This window comes from Cetorhinus maximus, chromosome 4 (assembly GCF_964194155.1).
Source record: "Cetorhinus maximus chromosome 4, sCetMax3.hap1.1, whole genome shotgun sequence".
Classification (NCBI taxonomy): domain Eukaryota; kingdom Metazoa; phylum Chordata; class Chondrichthyes; order Lamniformes; family Cetorhinidae; genus Cetorhinus; species Cetorhinus maximus.
The window spans coordinates 140,192,719-140,218,281 of record NC_135882.1 but is presented as its reverse complement, the minus strand read 5'-3'; the positions used below and the strand labels follow the sequence as shown (position 1 = coordinate 140,218,281).

At 43.4% G+C, this 25,563-nt stretch overlaps 1 protein-coding gene across 3 annotated transcripts in view; it reads right to left on the bottom strand.

Moving 5' to 3' along the window:
* Window positions 1-25,563, bottom strand: part of rhpn1 (rhophilin, Rho GTPase binding protein 1) — a 124,917-nt gene that overhangs the window by 46,732 nt on the left and 52,622 nt on the right. For 2 of the 3 annotated variants that reach the window (XM_078540930.1, XM_078540929.1), the window contains 3 exons: window positions 21,274-21,349; window positions 18,998-19,075; window positions 10,194-10,318 (listed from right to left, as the gene is read on the bottom strand). In XM_078540930.1, the coding sequence (XP_078397056.1) occupies window positions 10,194-10,318; window positions 18,998-19,075; window positions 21,274-21,349 (279 nt within the window). The remainder of the gene's footprint in view (window positions 1-10,193; window positions 10,319-18,997; window positions 19,076-21,273; window positions 21,350-25,563) is intronic. The other variant, XM_078540931.1, reaches the window with a different exon arrangement.

The window sequence follows — 25,563 nt, the reverse complement described above, 5'->3', positions numbered from 1 at the left end:
CTATTGAGACCCTTAAGTGGCCAATTAATGATCAATTAAGGACCTCATCCGACCCTTGCTTCTATTTTACCCACAGCAGGGTGGAGACACAAGCCATGTGGTAAGTTCGGTGGGATAGGACTGGAGTCAGGCAAGGGGGACTGCCCCCCCACCCCGCAAGATTATTCTTCCCTCCTTACGCTTCCCCAGGGTCTCTCAAACCTGTCCCCCACCCCACCACGCCTGCCAGCCTGACCACCACGCCTGCCAGCCTGACCCCAGCGATACCCCAGAATTTCCTTAAGTCTGGGCTCCTCTACATCGGAACTACCTATAATCCCAGCATTGGCTCTCACCTGGCACCCTTCTTGGACAGGAGAGCTATCGGCCATCTGAATGGTCGGCAACTTTTTAAGGTGGGACTTTCTCCCAACATAGGGGCAGAAGTCTCACCTTAAAGCAATTAATACTACTTCCAGTGTTAAATTGCAGAAAGGCAGCCTTTATTATGTTGGGTAGGCTCACCACCGACTTTTTAGCCATGACATGCCTGTAAAATCCAGCCCATGGTCTGTTTAAACCAAACTGACGATGTATTTTTTCTCAACTGCATTTTTCAGAAATGGACAAATGGTGCCTTCAACTCATTCCCCATTTAAGAACTCTATAGTAGGCCAGTCAACTAAAATAACTACACCCTCCCTTAAGAGAAGAAATCTTGTACCAGCCTCACACGAATAGGTTCATTCCTAGCATTTTATGTGTGGATGTTTATTATGCTAGCTCAGATGAAATAGCGAATTGATTAATGCTCTTTGTTATTGTGGAACTTGTGTAAATATCACCATAATCTCCTCTTTTTTCAAACCTGTCAATTTATTCTATTTTAAAACACACTGTTTAAACATAACTCATTTTCAAATATCTTCTGTGGAAAAAAAGATCAGAAAAGTCGAAGTGTGATTGCTCCCTTTGCCAGAAATGATTTTGATCATGATGTAAATCCTCACTCCACTTACTCAGGAAAATGGTGAACCTTTAACTTAACAGAGTTTTGTGCTGTAGTTTTCCATACACCAGGTTTGAAGTAATAGACTTAGCAATATAACATGTTATCACATCTCCTTAAAACATTTGAAACCTCTGCACCATTTAAATTTAACAGTTAATTCCTGTGACGTAGTGACGTAGTGATTTGTTATGCTGGCAGAAACAATATTGACTTGTATGCAGCTATCATTCAAGTAGCAATAAAATAAATGATCAATTAATTGTTTTTGGTGGCCTTAGTTAAAAGAGGAATCTCAGTCATGAAGATACCAAACTCCCCAATTTTCTTCAAACAGTGGATTAGGATATTTTACATCTATCTAAATATGCAGATGGGAACAAGTTTTACTGCTTCATTTTTGGATGACATCTCTAACTATGTAGCAATCTCTCCTACATTGGAAAGTCAAACTCGATAATGTAGTGATGCCCCAGAGCAAGGCTTCAATCCACAATATTCTGACTAATGCAAGCGTGCTCCTAGCTGAAACAAATAGACTCAATTGGCCACCATCTAATAAAACAAGAGTCACCCAGACTTGAATTTAAAACAATCATTAATTTTGTCTGAGAAGAAGAGGTCTTCTGGCACAGTGGTAGTGTCTGTACCCCTGGACCAGAAGCTCCGCATTCGAATCCCAGGCCAGCTACGAAGGAGCGTTCATGAAGTGGTTCAATGGGCTAATAATCAGCCTGGGAATCCTTCCACCACCTCCCCACTATTCCCCAAAGGGAAAAAACTAAGGTCTGCTCAAAAAAAAAGGCTGGGAATGAAGGTAGGTGGGTAATGGTAAGAGTTAAAAGGGTCAAAACAAATTAGATATAAGCCAATATAAAAAAAAGTAAAGGATCAACAAGGAAAAAATGTAAACAGAAGAGGCAAGGAGGCTGAGCACACTGCGAAAGTGGTAAACTACTCTTACAGTAGCCGGTCCTGTGCTGGGGTTTTCAGATATAAATAGCATCACTGAAGTAGTTTGATACCATTCATGACAAAGCAGCCTGCTTGATTGGCACCCCATCCACCACATTAAACATTCACTCCATCTACCGCCAACCAACAGTGGCAGCAGTGTGTACCACCTAAAAGATGCACTGCAGCAACTCGCCAAAGCTCATTCATAAGCACCTTCCAAACCCATGACCTCTATAACCTAGAAGAATAAGGGCAGCAGGCACATGGGAACAATAACACCTTCAAGTTCCCCTCCAAGAAACACACCACCTTGACTTTAAAATATATCACCGTTTCTTCACTGTCGTTGGGTCAAATCCTGGAACTCCCTTCCTAACCTACATCACATGATTACAACAATTCGTGAAGGCAATTCACACCACCTACTCAAGGGCAATTCGGGATGAGTAATAAATACTAGCCTTGCCAGTAATGCCAAGATCCCACAAACAAATGAAAAATATACTTTGCTCTTATTTCACTTTTGTAATATTTGTATTTCAGTCCAGGAAATAAAACATACAAGATCTACAAAGCGCAAAACAACCAGGTTTAAAAAATTTATAAATGGAAAACCTTTACAGTTTGATCTCCTGAAGTACAATGAAATTCATCCCCTTCCTGTAAGGATCCTCAACTGAAAGTGTTTATTGATTCATAGACTGAAATAGTCTAATGTCACTAATCAGGCATTGTATTTAAGTTAGATCTTGGACTTTCATAGAAAAAAGGCATTTCCAAAATTAGATGAAGCCGCCTTTGGAACAAAAAACTGCACACTTAATATGTAGCGTGAAAACAGCAGCGAGCCATATAGCAACAAAGAGCCTTCAACTGAGGTATATCGTACCAATGATTCTATAGGATGCCCACTATATTCTCCTATCTACTCTGAAAATGCAATGTTTGATTCTTACTTTCTAAATAAAACCAATAGTCACACTTATTTACAATTAAGATAACACAGGAACAGAAAGATGCTCTGAGCAAGTAGTATAATACTTGACTCATACAACATGTGAAGTATTCCAAAACAAGAAAAAAAGTCTGAAATCTTTCTACTCCCTTCATTATAATTTGGTAGTCTCTGATAAATGTCATGTATGGCAAGACTCTCAAAGCCCCAGTCAGCTGCCTCAGGTGATATAAGCAGTGCAAAACAGAAAATTAGAAAAAATTAGAAACATAGAAAATAGGTGGAGTAAGTCATTCAGCCTTTCAAGCCTGCTCCGCCATTCAATATGATCATGGCTGATCCTCTATCTTAAAGCCATACTCCCACTCTCTCCCCATACCCCTTGATGCCTTTAGTGTCTAGAAATCTATTTCCTTCTTAAGTATATTCAGTGGCTTAGCCTCTGCAGCCTTCTGTGGTAGAGAATTCCACAGGTTCACCACCCTGAGTGAAGAAGTTTCTCCTCATCTCAGTCCTAAATGGCCTACCCTGTATCCTGAGACTGTGACCCCTTCTAAACCCCTCAGCCAAGGGAAACATTATCCCTGTATTCAGTCTGTCCAGCCCTGTCAGAATTTCATACATTTTAATGAGATCCCTTCTCATTCTTCTAAACTCCAGTGAAAAAGCCAGCCCAATATCTCCTCGTACAACAGTCCTTCCATCCCAGGAATCAATCTGGTGAACCTTCACTGCACTCCCTCTATGACAAGCATATCCTTCCTTAGGTAAGGAGAGCAAAACTGCACACAATACTCCAGGTGTAGTCTCACCAAGGCCCTGTACAGCTGCAGTAAGACATCCTTGCTCCTGTGCTCAAATCCTCTTGCAATGAAGGCCAACATACCATTTGCCTTCCTAACTGTTTACTGCGCCTGCATGCTTGCTTTCAGTGATTTGGTGTACAAGGACACCCAGGTCCCTTTGTACATCAATATTTCCCAATCTATCACCATTGAAATACTACTTTGCCATTCTGATTTTCCTACCAAAGTGGATTACTTCACACTTATCCACGCTATACTGCATCTGCCATGTATTTGCCCATTCACTCAACTTGTCTAAATTGCATTGATACCTTTTAACATCCTCCTCACTACTCACATTCCCACCTAGTTCTGTGTCACCAGAAAACTTGGGAACATTACATTTGGTTACCTCATCCAAATCATGGATATATATTGTGAATAGCTGGAGCCCAAGCACTAATCTCTGTGGTACCCCACTAGTCTGCCACTCTGAAGAAGACCCATTTATTTCTACTCGCTGTTTCTCGTCTGCTAACCAATTCTCAATCCATGCCAATGTGTTATCCCCAATCCTACGTGCTTTAATTTTACACGCTAACCTCTCATTGTACAAAGTAGACATGCTACCTACAAAAATAAGAGTGGTACTGCCAAATCTAGACCCCCCTGGTTGTCTAGAGGAATACAGGGGAAGATCAAACAGAAAAAGAAAGTGTACGATAGGCACAAAGAACTAAGCACTGCAGATAACCTAGACGAATATAGGAAGTGCAGGGACGAAGTAAAAAAGGAAATAAGGAAATCAAAGAGAGGGCATGAAAAACGATTAGCAAGTAAAGGTAAAGATAACCCAAAGATGTTTTACCAATACATTAACGCTAAAAGGTTAGTTAAGAAAAAAAGTGGGACCTATCAGAGATGAAGATGGAAACTTGTGTATAGATGCAGAGGCTGTGGGAAGGGTTTTGAATGAATATTTTGTCTCCGTGTTTACAAAGGAAAGGGAGGATGTAGATATAGTAGTCCAGGAGGAACACTGCGAGATATTGGATGGGATAGTCATAAAGAGAGAGGAAGTACTCGAAGGGTTGAAATCCTTGACAGATGATAAATCACCAGGGCCAGATGGATTGTTTCCGAGGCTGCTGAAGGAAGTCAGGGAGGAGATAGCAGATGCTCTGAGGATGATTTTCCAATCTTCACTAGTTACAGGGGAGGTACCGGAGGACTGGAGAAATGCAAATGTAGTTCCATTGTTTAAAAAGGGATCAAAGGAAATACCAAACAATTATAGGCCTTATATATTATAGACTAAGTTAGTCTTACATCGGCGGTGAGCAAATTAGTAGAATCAATCCTGAGAGATAGGATTAACTGTCATGTGGAAAGGCATGGACTAGTTAGGGATGGTCAGCATGGATTTGTTGAAGGAAGATCTTGCCTCACAAATTTGATTGAATTCTTTGAGGAAGTGACAAGAAGGGTCGATGAAGGTAGTGCAGTTGATGTTGTGTACATGGATTTTAGCAAGGCATTTGACAAGGTCCCACATGGCAGATTGGTCAGGAAAGTAAAAGCCCATGGGATTCAGGGTAATGTGGCAAACTGGATAAAAGGTTGGCTTTGTAACAGGAAACAAAGGGTAATGGTCGATGGATGCCCTTGCGAATGGAAAGTTGCCTCAAGTGGTGTTCCACAGGGCTCGGTGTTGAGACCCTTGCTGTTTGTGTTATATATTAACGATTTGGACGTGAACGTGGGGGGCATGATTGGGAAATTTGCAGATGACACAAAGATTGGCCGAGCAGTGGATAGTGTAGAGGATAGTCATAATCTCCAAAATGATATAGATGGGTTGGTGGAGTGGGCGGTAAAGTGGCAGATGGATTTTAACATAGAGAAGTGTGAGGTCATACATTTCAGGAGGTCAAACAGTTACAGGGATTACACAATAAATGGGAATATACTAAGAGGGGTAGATGAAGTGAGAGATCTTGGTGTACAAGTACACAGGTCCCTGAAGACAGCAGTTCAAGTAGACAAGGTTGTAAAGAAGGCATATGGAATGCTCTCCTTCATTGGCAGAGGTACAGAATATAAAAGTAAGGATATAATGTTGGAATTGTATAAAACACTGGTGAGGCCACAACTGGAGTAGTGTGTGCAGTTCTGATCACCACAATACAGGAAGGGCATAATAGCTCTGGAGAGAGTGCAGAGGAGGTTTACAAGAATGTTGCCAGGGTTAGAAAAGTGTAGCTACGAGGAGAGATTGGATAGGTTGGGGTTATTTTCCCTGGAACAAAGAAGGCTGAGAGGTGCCTTGATTGAGGTGTACAAAATTATGAGGGGAATAGATAGAGTGGATAGGATAAAATTGTTTCCCTTGGTGGAGAATTCTAGGACCAGGGGGCATAGATTCAAGATAAGTGGCAGAAGGTGTAGGGGGGACATGAGGAAGAACTTTTTTACGCAGAGGGTGGTGGGTGTCTGGAATTCGCTGCCCGAGTTGGTGGTAGAGGCAGAAACTCTAAACTCTTTTAAAAAGTACCTGGATCTGCACCTTAAGTGCTGTAAGCTGCAGGGCTATGGGCCGGGTGCAGGAAGGTGGGATTAGAAAGGGCACCTGGGTGTCCTCGGGCTGGCATGGACAAGATGGGCCAAATGGCCTCCTTCTGTGCTGTAACATTTCTATGATTCTATGTGGGATTTTCTCAAAAGCTTTCTGCAATCCAAATACACCACATCCACTAGTTCTCTCTCATCTGCTAATTACGCCCTCAAAAAAACTCCAGTAGGTTTGTCAAACATGATTTCCCTTTCATAAATCCATGTTGACTTTGTCTAATCCCGTTGATATTTTCTAAGTGTCCTGTTATCGCATCCTTTATAATAAACTTGAGCATTTTCCCTGCTACTGATGTTAGGCTAACTGGTCTGTAATTACTTGTTTTCTCCCTCCCTCCTTTTTTAAAACAGTGGGATTACATTTGTCACCCTCCAATCTGCCGGGACTGTTCCAGAATCTATAGAATTTTGGAAGATGACAACCAACGCATCCACTATTTCCATGGCCACTTCTCCTTTAGTACCCTGGGATGTAGATTATTGGGTCCTGGGGATTTATTGGCTCTCAGTCCCATTAATTTCTCCAGCATTTTCTTTTTGTTGTACTAATTTCCTTCAATTCCTCCTTCTCACAAGACCTTTGGTTCTCTAGCATTTCTGGGAAGTTATTTGTGTCTTCCTCTAAGAAGATAAAACTGAAGTAGTTGTTTAATTGCTCTGCCATTTCCCTTGTTCTCTGTTATAAATTCTCCCGTTTCGGACTGCAAGGGATCTACTTTGCCTTCACTAATCTTTTTCTTTTAACACACTTATAAAAGTCGACTGTAAAAGCTTGTATGTCCCTTGCAAGTTTACTCTGATACTCTCTTTTTCCCCTCTTAATCAATCTCTTGGTCCTCCTTTGCTGAATTCTAAACTGCTCTCAATCCTCAGACTTGCTACTTTTTCTAGCAATTTTATATGACTCCTTTTTGTATCTAATACTATTCTTAATTTATTTTGTTAGCCATGGTTGGGCTGCTTTTCCTGTTGTGTTTTTGCATCAGAAAGGAGTGTGTATAACTGTTGCAATGCATGCACTTGTTCCTTAAATATTAGCCATTGCCTATCCACTGTCATGCCTTTTAATGAAGTTCCCCAATCCATCTTAGCCAACTCATCCCTCATACCTTCATCATTTTCTTTGTTTAGATTTAGAACCCTAGTTTTGGATTGGATTACTTCACTTTCTATCCTAATGAAGAATTCTATCTTGTTATGGTCACTCTTCCCTAAAGGACCCTGCACAGTAAGATGATTAATTAACCCCTTCCCATTGCACAATACCAAATATAGGAAAGCCTGTTCCCTAGTTAGTTTTTTAGACCAGTTTGTCAAGGAACCATCTTGTACACACTCCAGGATTTCATCCACTACAGCACTACAGAGGCAATATAAAATAAGGAGTACAATCCTTAAGGGGATGCAGGAGCAGGGGGACCTGGGTGTATATGTGCATAGATCATTGAAGGTGGCAGGACAGGTGAAGAGAGCAGTAAATAAAGCATGCTGTATCCTGGATTTTATTAATGGGGGCATAGAGTACAAGAGTAGGGAAATTATGCTCAGTTTATATAAGTTAGGCCTCAGCTAGAGCAGTGTGTATAGTTCTGGGTGCCACACTATAGGGAAGATGTGAATTCATCGGAGAGAGTGCAGAAGAAGTTTAAAAGAATGGTTCCAGGGATAAGAATTTTCAGTTATGAAGATAGATTGGAGAGGTTGGGACTGTTCTCCTTGGAGAGGAAAAGGCTAAGAGGAGTTTTGTTAGAGGTGTTCAAAATCAGAAGGGGGCTGGGTAGAGTAGATAGGGAGAAACTGTTCCTGCTCGTAAAAGGATTGAGAACCAAAGGGCACAGATTTAAAGTGCTTTGCAAAAGAAGCAAATGTGATGTGAGTAAAAATTATTTCACAGTGAGTCTGGAATGCACTGCATGGAAGTGTGGTGGAGGCAGTTTCAAGCGAGGCATTCACGAGGGCATTAGATGATTATTTGGATAGAAACAATGTGCAAGGGTATGGGGAAAAGGCTGGGGAATGGCACTAAGTCATAATACTCATTCAGAGAGCAGACATGATGGGCCAAATGGCTTCCTTCTGCACCGTAACATTCAGTGATTTTGTATTATTGTTAATTTGGTTTGCCCAGTCTCTAAAGTCACCCACGATTACTGTAGCACCCTTGTTATATGCACCTCTAATTTCCTGTTTAATGCCATCCCCTACCTCACCACCATTGTTTGGAGGTCCAGAGACAACACCCACTAATGTTTTCCGCCTCTTGTTGCTTCTTAGCTCCACCCAGGCTGATTCTATATCTAGATTTTCTGAAACAATATCCTTTCTTTCTATTGTCACCTCCTTTTTCCTTTTAGCCTGTCCTTCCTAAATACCAAATACCTTTGGGTATTCAGTTCCTAACCTTGGTCACCCTGCAGCCATGTCTCCGTAATGGCAATCATATCGTACCCATTTAAATGTATTTGCACTGTTAATTCATCTACCTTATTGTGAGGCCACAGCTGGAATACTGTGTGCAGTTCTGGTCGACACATTATAGGAAGGATGTGATTGCACTGGAGTGGGTGCAGAGGAGATTCACCAGGATATGGCCTGGGATGAAACATTTAAGTTATGAAGAGAGGTTGGATAGACTTGGGTTGTGTTCGTTGGAGCTGAGAAGACTGAGGGGCGACCTGATCGAGGTGTACAAGATTATGAGGGGCATGGACAGGGTGGATAGGGAGCAGCTGTTCCCCTTAGTTGAAGGGTCAGTCACGAGGGGACACAAGTTCAAGGTGAGGGGCAGGAGGTTTAGGGGGGATGTGAGGAAAAACCTTTTTACCCAGAGGGTGGTGACGGTCTGGAATGCGCTGCCTGGGAGGGTGGTGGAGGCGGGTTGCTTCACATCCTTTAAAAAGTACCTGGATGAGCACTTGGCACGTCATAACATTCAACGTTATGGGCCAAGTGCTGGTAAATGGAATTGGGTAGGTAGGTCAGGTGTTTCTCATGTGTCGGTGCAGACTCGATGGGCCGAAGGGCCTCTTCTGCACTGTAATTCTGTGAATGCTCCGTGCTTTCAGATACAGTGTCTTTAGACTTGTCTTTTTAACATTTTTACACTTTTTTTGCACTATGGCCCTATTTGCTGCTAATACTCGTTTCCTCTGCCTTCCACTTTTGCTTTCTACTTCTGTATCTTTTATTTCTATCTTTGTTTCCCTCTCTTCTGTCTCCCTGCTCAGGTTCCCATCCTCCTGTCACTCTAGTTTAAACCCTCCCCCACAGTACTAGTGAATACCCCTGCAAGGTTATTGGTCCCGGCCCTGCAGGGGTGCAACCCGTCCAGTTTGTACAGGTCCCATCTTTCCCCGAATCGGTCCCAATGCCTCAGGAACCTAAACCCCTTCTTCCTACACCATCTCTCCAGCCATGCATTCATCTGGTTTATTCTCCCATTCCATATCTTGCCAGCATGTGACTAGCATTCCAGAAGGAAAAAACAGTTTGGACCAGTACTCTTATTTCCCAGCTTTTACTGGTGTTCCATTTTAAGGTATACAAGACCAGCTTGGACCAGTATTCTTACTTCCCAGATTTTACTGTTTTTTCCTTCTGGGATGTTCTATTTAACACAAAGGCAGGTTCTCACGTAGTTAATTTGCTGTTGAATCTTACTGGTCAATAAAGCTACACCGTGTCTAGATTCTGCAAACATGTCAATGCTCTCGGAAGAAACTTTACTTACCCCAGTCTGCAGACTCACATAAAAAAATCATTTCAAAGAATGACTACCCAAGATTGCGCTATGAGAACATTCAGTGTTTCATCAGCCATTTTATTTGCAACAGTTCAGGTAATTGCTACAAATAATAAACAATAAATAAATACTTACCAATGAAAAAAGATACCCATGTTTTTATTGGGTGGGAAAAAACGGTTATCAATGAAGTAAAGCTGGTTGTAGTATTCCATTAGAAGTTCAATCCCAGCTTCATTCCTGGTTGGAGTTCGCATTGCCTGAAATGAAGAAAATGACACCACTAAGTGTTAAGTCTGGTGAATACAGTTAAAATTTCTCAGGTTTAACGAGCAACTGTGTACTGCAGTTCTATCACACTGTACCATTGGGTTAGAGCTTGGTTTCATACCTGTAAATTCCCATAAGATGCATTACTGAACAAAGAGCAAGTCCCACAAAAAGGGAAATTTCATAGAAAAGTCAGCTTACTCCCTGGCCGTCATTATTGAAATACACTGGCGGTGGTCCAGAAGCAGGTCTTCTGCCTAAACTCCAGGTCATGAGTATTAAACGTTAGAGAGAGAAAAGGAACAAACAAACTTCAAAAACACAGGTCCCAACAGCTGTAAAAGGTTTTTAAATATTCTTCCAAAGGGGAGTCATATTGGACTCAAAACATTAACTCTGTTTCTCTCTCTAGAGATGCTGCCAGACCTGTTGAGTTTTTCCAGCACTTGCTGTTTTTATTTAATTATCCCAGATTTCAAACCTCAGGTCATTGAGCTGGATTTTAGGGGTGCCACAGTCTCCAGCACCCACCGGGTAAAAAGTCAGGGTTGGGGGGTGGGGGGGTGGTGGTGTGGTGCGACCTGCCCTGTAGAATAGCGGCTGGCCTGCTGCTATTATATGCTAATTGCCTATTAAAAGAGGTGAAGTGGGACTTCTGCCTCTCAGGAACAGCAAGTTCAGCCTCAGAGAGCTGCTGGCCAATCAGAGACCAGAAGCTGTCTAGAACCAGCAGCGTCACTGGGAGCTGCGGCCACTGCAGGTCAAGAGGAAGCTGGATCCAGACCAGGTGAGTCACGAATCTTCCTGAATGTCAAGCTAGCAGGCCCTAGCGAGGGAGAGGAATAGTGGTGGGGAAATGGCAGAGGTGGGCAGGAACCAGGGGGCAGAGGTTGTGCCTTGGGGTTGGGGTGTTAAGGCTAGGGTTAGGGTGGGGTGGCCCTCCAATGGGCCCGGAGTCCTGTTAAGGAAGAACACCAGCCCCCCCCACCACCCCTACCAGCCACTTGCCCGCACAGGGAAACCTGCTGGTGGTAGCAGGGGTGATGCTCTTAAGTGGGAATTAATTGCCTACTTAAGTGCCTCAAATTGGCCCACTGGCAGGTAAACTGCCTGACACCACCATTGGTAAAATTGCAATGGGGGCATGGGTGTGCGAGTAGGTGGCAGGCAGGCTGCTCAATGGATTTTTACAGCCCCCTGCTTTCAAACCCGCTGACAGGGGGAGTGTAAATTCTAATGCATAGTGCTATCACGATGCAGAAGGCCATTCTGCCCATCAGCTCTCGATAAAGCAATCCAGTCAGACCCAAACCTCTCCACTATCCCAATAGCCTTGCAAGTTCATTTCCCTTATGTGCTCATTCAATTTCCTTTTGAAATTATTGACCACCTCTTCTTTCACCACCCTCACAGGCAGAGAGTTCCAGGTCATTACCACTCTGCATAAAGAGCTCTTCCTCAGATATCCGGCTGTACATCTTGCCCAAATCCTTACATCTGTATCTCCTAGTCCTAATCAACTAATGGGAATAGCTTTTCTTCGTCTACCTTATCTAAGCCTGTCAAAATCTTGTACATCTTTATCAGACCTCTCTCAACTTCCTTTACTCCAAGGAGAACAACTTCCAACTTCCCCATCCTAGCCTTGTAGCTAAATTTCCTTTATCCTTGGACCATTCTGACAAGTATCCTCTGGATCCTCTCAAGGACCTTCACATACATCCTAAAGTGTAGTGAGCAGGATTGGATGGAATATTCTATTCGTGGCTTAACGAGAGCTTCATAAAGGTTCAGCATAATTTCCCTGCTTTTATACTCAATGGCTCTATTTTTGAAGCCTATGATCCCATATGCTTTGCTTACTACTCTCTCTATATACCCTTACACCTTCAAAGATCTTTGCACATGAACTTCCTCTGTCACCGCACACTCTTTAGAACTATGCAATTAAGTATGCATTACCTCTCCCTTTCTTCTCTTCCAAAATACAGCGCCTCACACTCCTCTGTATTATATTCCATCTTCCACTTGCCTACCTGTCCTGCTAGTCTTTGTCCTGTCATAGCAAATTAGTATCATTATCGCTGTTTGCCACACCTCCAAGTTTGGTATTGTCAGCAAAGTTTAAAAGTTTATTTTGGATTTCGATATTCAAGACAATATCCAAGTCATCTGTACATATCCGGGCACTGACCCTTCAACATACACCACTGTCTACCATCTTACAGTCTGAAAAACAACCATTTACCATGACTTGTTGTTAGCTGTCCTAAAGCCAATATTTTATCCAAGCTGACACCGGCCCTCCTATTCCATTAGCCCAAATTTGGCAACCAGACTTTTATCTTGTACTTCCATCAAATCCTTTCTCAAAATCCAAATAGACAATATCCACTTCATTCATTTTATTGACCTTGTGTTACTTCAGCAAAAAAAGTCAGTGCTGGCTTTCCTTGATTAACTCAAACCTCTCCAAGTGCCTGTTAACTTTTTCCCTCGATGTTGTTTCTAAAGCCTTATTCACCATTGATCTGAAGCTGACTGCAGTGGATGGGGACATGTCAAATGGATCATATATTCCTTGCACCTTCATTTGCTTGCCTGCATGGGGGAAAGGCAGCGTCTGCTCATTTCCTCTGGTGGGGTACATGTGAGGCTGGATGCTAGGCGATGGTGATAAGGGTGCAAGGAGACATAGGGTTGGATTTTACGGTGGCGTGCCGACAGCGGGTCCCGCACCTGGAAGTAGGCAGTGTTCCAACTTCTGGGTTCGCCATGCGAGTGCGCACTAAGTGCTAATTGCCACCAATTAGCAGCAAGGGTGGGGTGACAGACTCATCCCACCAATGTGATCCTGATGGCAGGAGTTAGGCCCTGAAATACTCTGCCATGACCTGGAAGCAAGACAGGTCAGACCTTTAAAAGGGACCCTGGTCAGCAAGCAGTGTCAGGTGAGCCCTAAAGGAATCCTGAAGGGAAAAGGTAGAGTGGACTAGAGAGCATCATATTCCTTTGCACTGTATAAAGGTAAGTTCATGTTAATGATTGCTTATGTCCATCTGCAGCCTCACAATGAGCTATAATTAAATATTTCAGCAAGTTTACCATCTGCAGGCATTGAGGATTTGTGCATTTATGTCATCTTTCCATTCATAGATGTCTGCCCCATTGGAGCAAGGGGAGAGCAGCTCCAGAGGGAGCAAAGCTGCCTCCAGGTTCACAGAGATGCCACTTGGTGCACTCCTCCTTGCAGTGGAGGCTCGAGCTGATCACCTCATCTCGAAGGGTTGCAAGAGGGGGGCCACAGGCAGACACGAGCTGCATGGCAGGTGGTGGCCAAGCATATCTCAAGTGTGGAGGTGGTCAGGTGGAGCTGGAGCCAGTGCCAGAAGAGATTCAATGACCTTGTGACATCAGTATGGACAAGATGTTTCCAGTGTGGGGTACATGTAAAAAGCAAATCCAGTGGGTGTACCAGGTATTCAGCTCATCCACAATTGCATGTTTGCACAGGCACACAGCCTTCTTTAATCATGCCATGGTTCATTCCAACCAGTTATAGATCAGGCAGCCCAAACAGTGTACAAGCAGCAAAGCCAGAACAAAAAGCAGAGTATGCTGGTGGAAGTCAACAGATCTGACATCATGTGCGAAGAGGGAAACATAGGGACCGTTTCCAGTGATGCTCAATTCCTCTGAGCTCTGAAGAGGAGTCATGCTTACTGGAAAGTTTCACTTGGCCTCTCTCTCCCCATAGATGATGCAAGACCTGATGACATCTACCAGCATTCCCTGTGTGTAAATCTTTTCTTCTATTTTGGATGGTGGTTGGTTGGCACAATGACATTCCCCCAACTGAAAAACAGTCTTCAGCCAGCCATACGCTCATCTGACAATGTTGCTGAGACATTTAAGTGCTTGAGAATGTTAACGTCAACTCCATATCTAATGTTTGCAGGAGAAGCGAGCTAAGAATGCCAGTGAGCACTCCTGCACCTTGACATCCCCAGTACATTTGAGGTACAAGTGCTGTCCCTCGTAGACATGCATGGGTAAGGCTTATAGGCACTGGCAAGATTGGAGGGCGACCTGGTTCTGGTGAGATGACTGAGGCATCATACTGGATGATGGGGTGAAATGATCACTGTGATTTGAAGGCGTATTGGCAAAATGCACAGTGTTTGGTGCTGGGGTTGCACACCTTCGACCGTTGGCAAACATCATCAGAAAGTAAAGTCTTCGTTCATGGGATCATAATTTCCACGGAGTTAATTAATGCATGTTTGGCCAGGTGAAAGTGTATCTCAGTTAATATTTAGATGTGACGTTTTTAGTAATGTGATAACCGATGAACCCCCTGAATTAATCCTGTTCCTTACAGGAGAAGCCTCTTCAGTGCAGCCTCCATCAGATAATATTGAAGAACCTCCACCCACCTCTGAGGATCAACACTTGGAGGATGCACCGTCACACCCTCTCTCAGCATCCAGCATCATTGCAGATACTGGCACTTCGGCAGGGCTCAGTGCGTCGGACTGGGGTAATATGTGCACTGGTGAGGGCGCTTCATAATCACAAGTGTGGTTCCCGGAGAGTGTGGAGGATCAGTCCTCGGGCAGTCGGAGGAGTGCCTGGGGTGAGCTAGAGTCTGAATTCGAATCGGATGATGAACCTCTGGAGTCCGTAAGGCAGCAAATGCTGGATGTGCAGGGCGAGGTGTGTGAAAATATGGCTGGTATACCAGAGGGGTTGCGTGCTTTGGCCCAGACTGTGGAGGTGTTCATCCAGGCCATGTGCACTTCAATCACCCACTATTCAGAGTGCCAAGCCTCCACCATGGACAGACTGGTAACTGTCCTGTAGAGGCAAACCGAACGCATTGCAAATGCAATTTTCGGGATGTGCTCTGACCTGCACACTATTGCCCATTGCCCTGGCTCTGAGCTCAGGGGTTCAGGCCCAGGGCGACAGGGGAACTGGGAGCTTGGTCGGGGGGGGGGGGCAGGGGAAGATGATCTTTCTTCTTACTTATGTTACGTTGGTGTTCTGCAGGGCTCTACACAAACCACTGCTATATTAAGGCTTCCTTAGTCTCGCAGCTATCCACCCACTCATGGCCAGGCACATGCACTGCAGCACTGTGTTCTCCTGCCTCATCCTCTCCTTTGTCCTCAGATCACTGTTCCCGTTCTGGCCTTTCACCATCCTCCAAAGTGTCTACTTTTTGAATAGCTATGTTGTGGAGGACACAGCAGGCCACAACCATCAGAGAGACCCGTGAGGGGGAGTACTGCAAAGCACCTCCTGACCTGTCACGGTATCTGAAAAGCATTTTCAGAAGGCCAACGGTCTGCTCTACAATGGCCCTGGTGCTGGGGTGACTGTCATTAAACCGTCTCTCCCTCAGTTCTTGGGGCCCTCACAGGCATCATGAGCCATCTCTTCAAAGGATAATCGTTATCTCCCAGAAGCCAACCTTCCAATGCATCGGGCCCGGTGAAAGGAGCTGGTATTTGCAAATTCCTAAGGATGTATGCATCATGGCTGCTGCCTGGAAACCTGGTGCACGCCTGCATTACACACTGTTTGTGGTCACACACAAGCGGAACAATGATTGAGTGGAAGCCCTTTCTATTGATGAATGCACAGGAGCCGCGTAGGAGCTTGATGGCTACATGGGTCCAATCAATGGCTTCCTGCACCCTGGCGAAACGAGCAATTGCTGCAAAGTCTCGGGCCCTCTCCATCTGGCTTTGGGCATCAGTGGTGAAGGCTATGTAATTTCCGGCCCTCTGGAACATTGCATCAGTGAAGACCTTGATGCAGTGGCCTATATCCAGCTGGGTTATCCCTGCAAGGTCCCGGGATACTGCTTGAAAGGACCCAGTAGCAAAAAGGGTGAGCGCCATTGTCACTTTTCAAGGCAACTGGCATCGGGTGGCCTCCCCAAGGCAATTTGATGCAATCTCTCCAGAAAGCAGCTCACAAAGGGGTGTGACAGTTGCCCGAGAGAGCCTCAGCCTTCTTCAGCACTTAGTTTCTGTCATCTCGAGGTAGCTGGAGAGCTGCCTGTACACCCTCAACACCTTTGTTGCCTAAGAGGAGCCTCTCCAGGCTCTGGCTGACCATCCAGAGGAGGCACTGCCTCCAGGGCCTCTCTCTGATCCCTTGCTCCTCTCACCCTTCTCCTCATTCTATTCCTCCTAATCCTCTTCACTGGAGGACGTGCCTCCTTGACACCACAATCCCATCCGTGCAGGACCAATTACAACACTCACCCCGAGTTGAAAAAGAATGGAGGTTTCTAGAGACCCCTCCCTATGAGAGGACTGTCCTAAAGAAACATAATCATAAATTCTGCAAGGCCCAGTTAAATGAGCACCTCCTGCAACCAGAGCTTTCAGAACTGCATGGCTGAAACTCTGCTCTCAGCTACAGTTTAATAACCCGCCCTAACAAGTCTGCCCTTAAAAAAATGAGTTTCACATCCAACATGATTCAGACCTTGAAGGCATTTTATTGCCTTCCACCTGTATTATTGTGCTCGGTGCGCTTAGTATTTGCCTCAGTAGGCATTTAAATGTACATTTAAATAATGCGAGTGGGTTCTTGACCTTTTGAACCGCCCATGCATGCTATTATCTAAAACAAACACAATGGCGTTGGGAGCGCCACCTGATGTCATCATGCCTGATATTATGCTCTGTGAAGTGGGAAACACTCCCGTTCATAAACTTCAGGTGGTTATATCAATGTGCCATGGAGTTTGTATTAGACAGTCACTTCAAGAGTGCCATGGTTGATGGAAGAGAGTTTGAATTAGGGTGTCATGAGCCTCCACTGCACTCTCTCAATGGCTCTGGCCTCTGGTGCAGGTGGCTCATTAACCTTCCTGCTTGTTCTGCCCCCTCTACCACATACTCATCAGATGAGGAGGGTGAGGCTCGTCCAAATCTTTCAGATGCAAGGTCTCCCCACCACTGTAGTGCAAGATTGTGTAGAGCACAGTAGCTGATGATAATACAGGAAACTCTTGCTGTGGCATACTGCAGCGCTCCACTGGATTGGTCCAGGCAAAGGGATCTCATCCTTAGCTGGCCATTGGCATGCACAATCATGGCACAGATCAATACATGTCAGGCATTATAATGTTTCTTGACATCAGTGCTAGGGTTTCTCATGGGCATCAACATCCATGTCTTGAGTAGGCATCCCTTATACCTGAGGATCTATCCCCGTAGACGACTAGGGGCTGGAACAGCTGTGATACCCAGGATGGCGAAGTACACATACATCATGTCTGTTCCTGGGAAACCAGGCATACAGCTTTAGGATGTGCTTTCGTTGGTTGCAGATGAGCTGAAAGTTGATGAGAGTGGAATCTCCTCCTGTTGATAAATGCTGCTGGCTGGTCCAAGGTAGCCTTGATGGCTACATTTAGTTACGCCTTGCACCTGAGGAAATCCTGTAATTGTCCCAAAGCCAATGGGCCTCTCTATTTGGCTATCAAGGTTGGTACTGTGATGCAAAAACTTTTCGCCTTTAACAATATAGTGACCTCCTTAACGCAGCGGTGAGCTGCTGTCTGGGAGACACCACACATGACTCTGCTGGATCCTTGGAAGGAGCTAGATGCATAGAAGTGACTTTCAGTGCCATTGGTAATGGGTGTCCTCAGAGTCCCATGGGTTGCAAGTTGTTCTGCAGCATCACTCAGATTGGTGACAGACTCCCTGACAGCCAGTCTTCGTTAGCACTGGTGCTCCGGCATCTGGAGGTAGTTCAGGTGATTCTAGAAGACTCATGGCAGCATCTGGCCCCGTCTTGGGATATGATCCTGCTGCTGGTCCACCAAGTGCCCTCTGCAGCTTGCCTAGTTAGAGGCTGGTCCTTTTGCTGCTGCAGAGGTGGCACATAGTCCTCAATGCCTCTGCACATTTCCTCCTCTGCAAGGGGTCAAGGAGATCTGGGTAAATGAGTTCCATGCTTGTTGCTATCCCCATTTTATGTGCACTGCCCTTTTCCTTGGGTTCCAGGCCTTTTGAATCACTTAGACCCTGTGGCCCTATGCTTATACTTAACCCTATTGAGATGCATCAATCACAACTGGATGCCCTTCAGCTTCTCAGGGGAGACCCAAAGGCTGCTGTCGCTCAGCTCCTCAGATGTCTCCAACCTTACTGAGGCAATGACCTGCTCTCCTTTCTTCAAGAGGTCAAATTCAGAAGGGGCTCTGAGGTCCTTGACTTCCATTTGGGATAATGTGGCCTCACTTGGGTGCCACCAGCAGTCAGTGATCTGATAGCCCGTGATCTCCGCTCACTGCTTATTGCAGTTGATTTCAAAAACATGAGCCTTAATTATTTGGTCAACAAGCACAATTGGCTTCCTGCCATGTCCCAGTGGCAATGTCATCTCATTGGTTTCTTGACGTTGGCATAATGTGGACCCGACATCATGCCATGGGACTTACACTCCAGTGCATTCTCACACGATACTGCCGACTCCCACCCACCCTCCCTCGCATCCCGCCCCAACGGCCTTCATTAAATGCTGTCCTCTTTCTTAGGCCATTGACCCAATAGTACACTGCTTAGTTTTAGAACAGTTGAGTCTTTTACTTATGTTGGAGCATATTCCTCCCCATGCCCCAAAAGCATGCAACTAACCTGCCTGAGATCCATAAGTTCCTTCAGTTCCTTTTCGTACTTGCAGGCTGCTTCATTGTAGTGTTCTTCAATAATATCCTATCAAAAAGAGCAGGGCTGATGAAGAATTATTTGAAATTTATTTCAAAAGCATTTGTATGTCTGAATATGTCAGACAACAACTGATTTCTCAAAAAAATGAATTACTGAGTTTGTTGATCTCAGTGGCAGACAGTGCAACTTTCGACCATCTTTTTATCTGTTATTTGTCACGGTGATCTAAATCCATCTTTTGGAAAAGCAAAAAAAAAAAAATCAGCTTTTCTAAATTCTTTGTGGGTGTATCAGTCACTAAACTGTGAAAAATCAGCTCTGGCAAATTAAATATCTTTTTACTCTCCTTTAACTGCATAATGTTGGGTCACATGAAATTCAATTCTTCTATGCCAGCAAGGTGCTTTAAATCACCACTGCACCTCACCAGTGTGAAATCCCCATTTTCTTTACACCCTTATACAGAGTCATTGAAGTGTGGCAAAGACAGATTATTAGTTTGGTGTCAATTAGTAGAGTGCTGTGGACTCATGTATGCAAGGGACTGAGTGACACTGCACCAAACTAATTTCACTCAAGGCCCTTATGGAATTCTAACACCATTTCTTCCCCTATGGGCCCAGAGTTCGAATTTAGACTGTTTCACTCTTCCATCTATAAACAGATACAAGTATAGATGAAAATTCACTTTGAACCCAAAAAAAAACTGCCCAAATTGGATTGTCTCAATGGGTAAAAGGTAAAGTTAAACAGTAAAGTGGTGGTTATAATGCCTACTTTACATCTCCAGTGCCAGTGCAATGACAGGTACATAAGTTGTACGTTCCAATGAATGGTGGATCCTATCAAACAGCACGTCCCTTTGGCTGTTCGCAATATGTAGAGTACTGACCGTACTCAACCAACCCATGTTTGCAAAACTCAAACGTAATGTCTAACGTTAGATGTGATTCCGCGATTAGGCAGCACTTGCTGAACAATCCCAAGTGTGCTAAGAATTGCACTAACAACCAATTTAAGATTATCAATCAGGCTCACAATGTGGTTCACAAATGCTTGTTAGAAGCTACGTATATTCATATGTAGGGATCTGCCCTCTGCAGGCAAAAGGAATGCTTTACATCTCTGTGGTTCCATTCCCAATAACTAATATCCAAATTTTATCTGCAATATGGATGAAGAACTTCACTGAATATTCAGCTAGGGATGTTTTTAATCAAGTCAGGAAGCTTCCTGCTGCTTAAGCACAACACAGCTGGTGAAAATGAATAGAAGAAATTCATAACCCACTGAAGCAAAGCTTTAAAAGTGGGAAGAGGGATAGCATGATAAATATTTGTACAGATACATTTCTTTTGAAGGCTGTGTCACTTCATTACACCATTATGAACATGTGCCATTACGTTTTTGGAGAAGAACATTTTGTGCTAAAGAACACTGCAGTTACTAAGTTGCGAAGTCCACAAGCCACTTTATGGAGACACAGTTTACGGAGCTGAGATAATGGCTAAGATAAGCCCCAGATTGAAACCAGAGGTCATGTGACCCAGCTCTTGGGTGTAAAACATACTGGATTTGAACTGACAGGCTGCTACAGGGTCAATAGGGACAACAGCCTTACAACAGCCTTACCACACCCGCACCACCCACCCCCCCATCTCTTTCTCTCTCTGAAACCTCTCTCTCAGCAAAGCTGAGCTCTGTTTGTGGTTTTGAAAACCTACCAGAAGACCTCATTGCTGCAAACAGAATTCTTAAAGGAGGATTCCGATTCAACACCACTGTCTTCAAGAGAAAAGAGAAAAGAGAATCAGCCAGCCACGATTGCAAAGGGACTGGTTTCTCACTGAAGCAAAGTACCATGGAAAGCGACCCCCTAGCTGCGAACAAGCATTTGGACAATCTGTGAATAATTTTCCTTTATCTTTGTTAGTTGGTCAAGTTTTAACATCTGATACTCTGTAAAGTTTTATTTCCTTCTGCCTAGGGAAGTTGCGTGCATGTTTTTGCACAGGTATCTTTACCTGAGTAAGTTTCAGTAATAAAATTAACTATTTACTTGTCAACTCAAGGAATCTGGCTGGCTTAATTCTTACATTAAGCTTTACACAGTTAAGTACAGATTAATTGAATTGGCAATATCACAAAAAAAAAATCAAACTCTGTTATAATCAACCCAGGAGTAGGACAAAGAGAGGAGTCAGCTCACCCCTCCCAACCTTCAAAAACATAAAATCACCAACCTTCAGAGGCATCGTCAATTCAACTTCTTTTGTCTCCTTCAGGCCCAGAGGAATCATGGGAACACTAACAGATTCACTGCAACAGAAATATAAGTTCTTTAATGTGTAGATAATTTCTATTTTCCATCATCACTATAATAAGTCTTTCTTTAACTATTGCCCCTTTAAATGCCTGATGGCAGATTAAAGTTAAACTAATTTAAAAGGAGGGTGTTCTCCTATAATAATGGCAAGTCAATATGATAACACATAATTACGTGTTTGACTGGCAGTGGACAGTTTGGTTTCTCAAGTGAGAAGAACTGCGAGATCCTTGGTAATGCTGAAATACATATATTCAGGCCACCAAGAAGCCAAGATCATTACTTGTTATTTTCTCTTATTCCTTAACTTGATTTGGCCGTTTCCTTTTAATAATGAGCAGCAGTAATCAACCACAAGCAGCCAAAAATGAATAACTTCAGCGGACGAGAGTATACTCAGATCAGTGAAGTCAGAACGCACAATATCAAAACCTTACCACATATCTTTGATTATTTCCTGTTCACACAACGTCAGAAGAGTGAATATCATGGAAGGCACGATTTATTGAGAAAAGGGGCAGCGCCAGGCCAAAGGTGGAACAGAAGCTTTTAATAAATTCTTTCCTGCTCAGCACTATTAGGCCATTCCACAAAATGCTGCAGTCCCACAATTCATATCGGAGTCATTTAAAAAATATTTTTAAAAAGCAGCAAATTTTAACTTTGACATTCTGGGAACTCTGGAATAGATAATTGTGAAGGGGAGTTCAGGATGTCAGTCACAATAGGGTTGATATCCCTGTATGACATTAATAAAAAAGTTACCAAGCTGTTTTAGGGCTGAAGGTGGATCGATTAAACTTTCCTATCTCTTGTTACACAATTTCGCTGTGCTACCACCCTGGCTAAAGTCACAAATGACATTCTCAAACGACTGTGATTATTGCCCTCCTTATTATCCCTCCTCGATCATTTCCTAGAATTTGATATGTTCAACCATGCCATCCTCCATGCCCTTGCCGCCAATGCCCAGTTATGTCATATACAAATTGTTAAGGCCATAATTTGTTTCCAGCCGAAGGTGTCTTTCGATGTAAGCATGGGAAACTGGGATTCTTTGAAGTAGAATGGTTGATTTTAAAAGGAAATCTAATACAGCTGTTCAAAATTCTGAAAGGGCTCGATAAAGTAAGTTGGAATAAACTACATCCTCTGTTCAGCCGATAAGCTTAAGATCATGAAGAAAATAGCAAAAGGAGGGATTTTCTTTACATAGATTGCTCTGCAGAGAACCGCACACTCAAAACGGGCCAAAAGGTCTCCAATTTGTATGGCAAAATTCTATGATTCCAAAGGGGAAAAGAAAGGAAAATCAGTTCTTTCCCCTCTCAAATAAACTGCTACCTAATGCTTTCAGAAGCCACCTACAAATGAAGGCAGGTAACAGCTACCGATTTAGTGCCAACTCTGTCTTCTCCCAAATAACACCACAGGAATGCAAAAACAACTGCGATCGTTTTCCTGCCTAGGAATAAGATGCAATATCTTTCCTGCCCCTACGCTGTCTCACAATTAGTCACTGTTCTTTCAGCTCCAGGATCAAGTACAGCCCAGATCGTGTAAACATTTTTCTCTTTTAGTCTGGTAGCTGGTTCATCTGGAGGGTTACAAAGAAAAGGATGCCTTAATTATCCTGTCTTACTTCAGTAGGGTCTTTGGGATCCAAGTGGTTCTATAAATGACAATGAATTCAGATATATAAGATTATCTATTTTTGCTTAAATGAAATTTATGCTTTATAAATATATTTTGTCTCAGACATTAAAAATTAACATTGAACTAAACTAAATTTACAATCTCACCGAACTCATCATTACAGGAAAATCTGAACCAATAAAATAATTATCTGCGTTCAGCTGAACCCTTTCTTATTTTAACCTCAACGGCAACACTTTTTCTCATTCCAATTTTCATTTGCTTACTTTTTAAAATTTAAGCTGTTGAACTTTACTTTCTGCTTCCTTGCTCACCATCCATGTTGGATGGAGAAGCAAGTTTCTGCCAAAGAAAACATTTAAAGGGTTTTCATGCCAGATTGTGATGATCGTCATAATTGCAGTACAGATATGGCCTGGTCCAACTTTGACATGAAAATAGAGCCCAAATCAGAATTTGTAGCTGCCAAACAAGCTTATAGCAGCTTTGTGATGGCGTAGTTATTCAAACCAGAAAGATTTCAATTCTGCCCTTGAAATATGCGGAGTTAGCTGATTTCAGTTAGAATGGTAGTTTGGGCTCTACATTTGTTCTCGTGCCCAAGGTATAGGGGAAGGGGAAATTAACCAGGATTCTCTCTGCTGATTGCTATCCAGTGACATCCGCTGAAAAGAATCTATGTGCAGCACTCATTGAGGACTGGATCAAGATTGGTTGTGATATTTGCTGCAGTTCTTTGGTTTGTCAACTCTCAGTCTGGGTTCAAGAATAATCATCTGGATGATACGGACCAATAGAAACATAGAATGGTTATAGCACAGAAGGAAGCCAATTGACCCTTCGTTTCCATGCCAGCTCTCTGTAAGAGTAAGTCAACTTATCTCATTTCCTGCCTTTTCCCTGCATTTCCGCACATTTTTTTCTCTTCAGGTTATTTACCAACTCTTCTTTGAAAGGCACAATTAAATATGCCTCCATTACACACTCTGGCAGTGCATTCAAGAACCAAACCACCCACTGCATAAAAAAATTTCCCTCATGTCACCTTTGCTTCTTTTGCATACATCTTAAATTGGCACCCTCTGGCTCTTGACCCTTCCGCCAATGGGTACAGTTTCTCCCTATCCACTCAGTCCCATTGAACAAAATTTGTCAGTACAGGCAGGAAAATCTTGATTAGAGCACAGTTGGAGTACTGTGAGCAGTTTGGTCTTCATTATTATAAAAAGGATAAAAAGATACATTAGAAAGTGTAAAAAAGATTCAAAAGGATGACACCAGAACTGAGTGGACATACTTATCACAAAGGGCTAAACTGGCTAAGGATCTTTTCCCTTGATTGAGGTCTTTAACGTTATGAAAGGATTTGATAGGGTAGGCATAGAGAAGACTGGCATGGATTGACTGGGCCAAATAAGAACATAAGAACTAGGAGCAAGAGTAGGCAATTCAGCCCCTCGAGCCTGCCCCATCATTCAATACGATCATGGCTGATCTCACTTTGGCCTCAACTCCAACTTCCTGCCCTTTCCCCACAACCTTTCAACCCATTACTAATTAAAAATCTGTCTATCTCCTCCTTAAATTTATTCAGTGTCCCAGCATCCACTGCACTCTGAGATAGTGAATTCCACAGATTTATGACCCTTTGAGAAAAGTAATTCCGCCTCATCTCTGATTTAAATCTACCACCCCTTAGCCTAAAACTATGGCCCCTCATTCTAGAATGCCCCACAAGGGGAAACATCCGCTCCACACCTACTTTGTCTATCCCCTTTAGCATCTTATATACCTCAATTAGATCTCCTCTCATCCTTCTAAACTCTAGCGAGTATAAGCCTAAACTGCTCAATCTCTCCTCATAAGACAAGCTCCGCATCTCTGGAATCAGTCTAGCGAATCTCCTCTGAACCGCCTCCACTGCAACTATGTCCTTCCTCAAGTAAGGGACCAAAACTGCGTACAGTACTCCAGGTGCGGTCTCACCAATGCCTTGTACAGTTGCAACAACACTTTCCTATTTTTACACTCTATTCCTTTCGCAATAAATGCCAAAATTCCATTTGCCTTCCTTGTTACCTGCTGTACCTGCATACTAGCTTTCAGTGATTCATGCACAAGGACACCCAGATCCCTCTGCACTGAAGCATTTTGAAGTTTCTCTCCATTTAAAGAATAAGTTGCCTTTTTATTCTTCCGACCAAAATGGATAACCTCACACATCCACGTTAAACTCCATCTGCCAAATTTTGGACCTAACCTGTCCATATCCATTTGTAAATTTCTTATTTCTTCATTGCAACTTACTTTCCCAACTATTTTGGTGTCATCTGCAAATTTACCTATAGTACCTTCTATCCCTGAATCCAAGTCATTAATATAGATCGTAAATAGTTGGGGCCCAAGGACTGAACCCTGTGGCACCCCACAAGTTACAGCTTGCAATTCAGAAAAAGACCCATTTATCCTGACTTTCTGCTTTCTGTTGGTTAGCCAATCCTCTATCCAAGCTCATATATTACCCCTAACTCCATGTGATCTTATCTTGTGT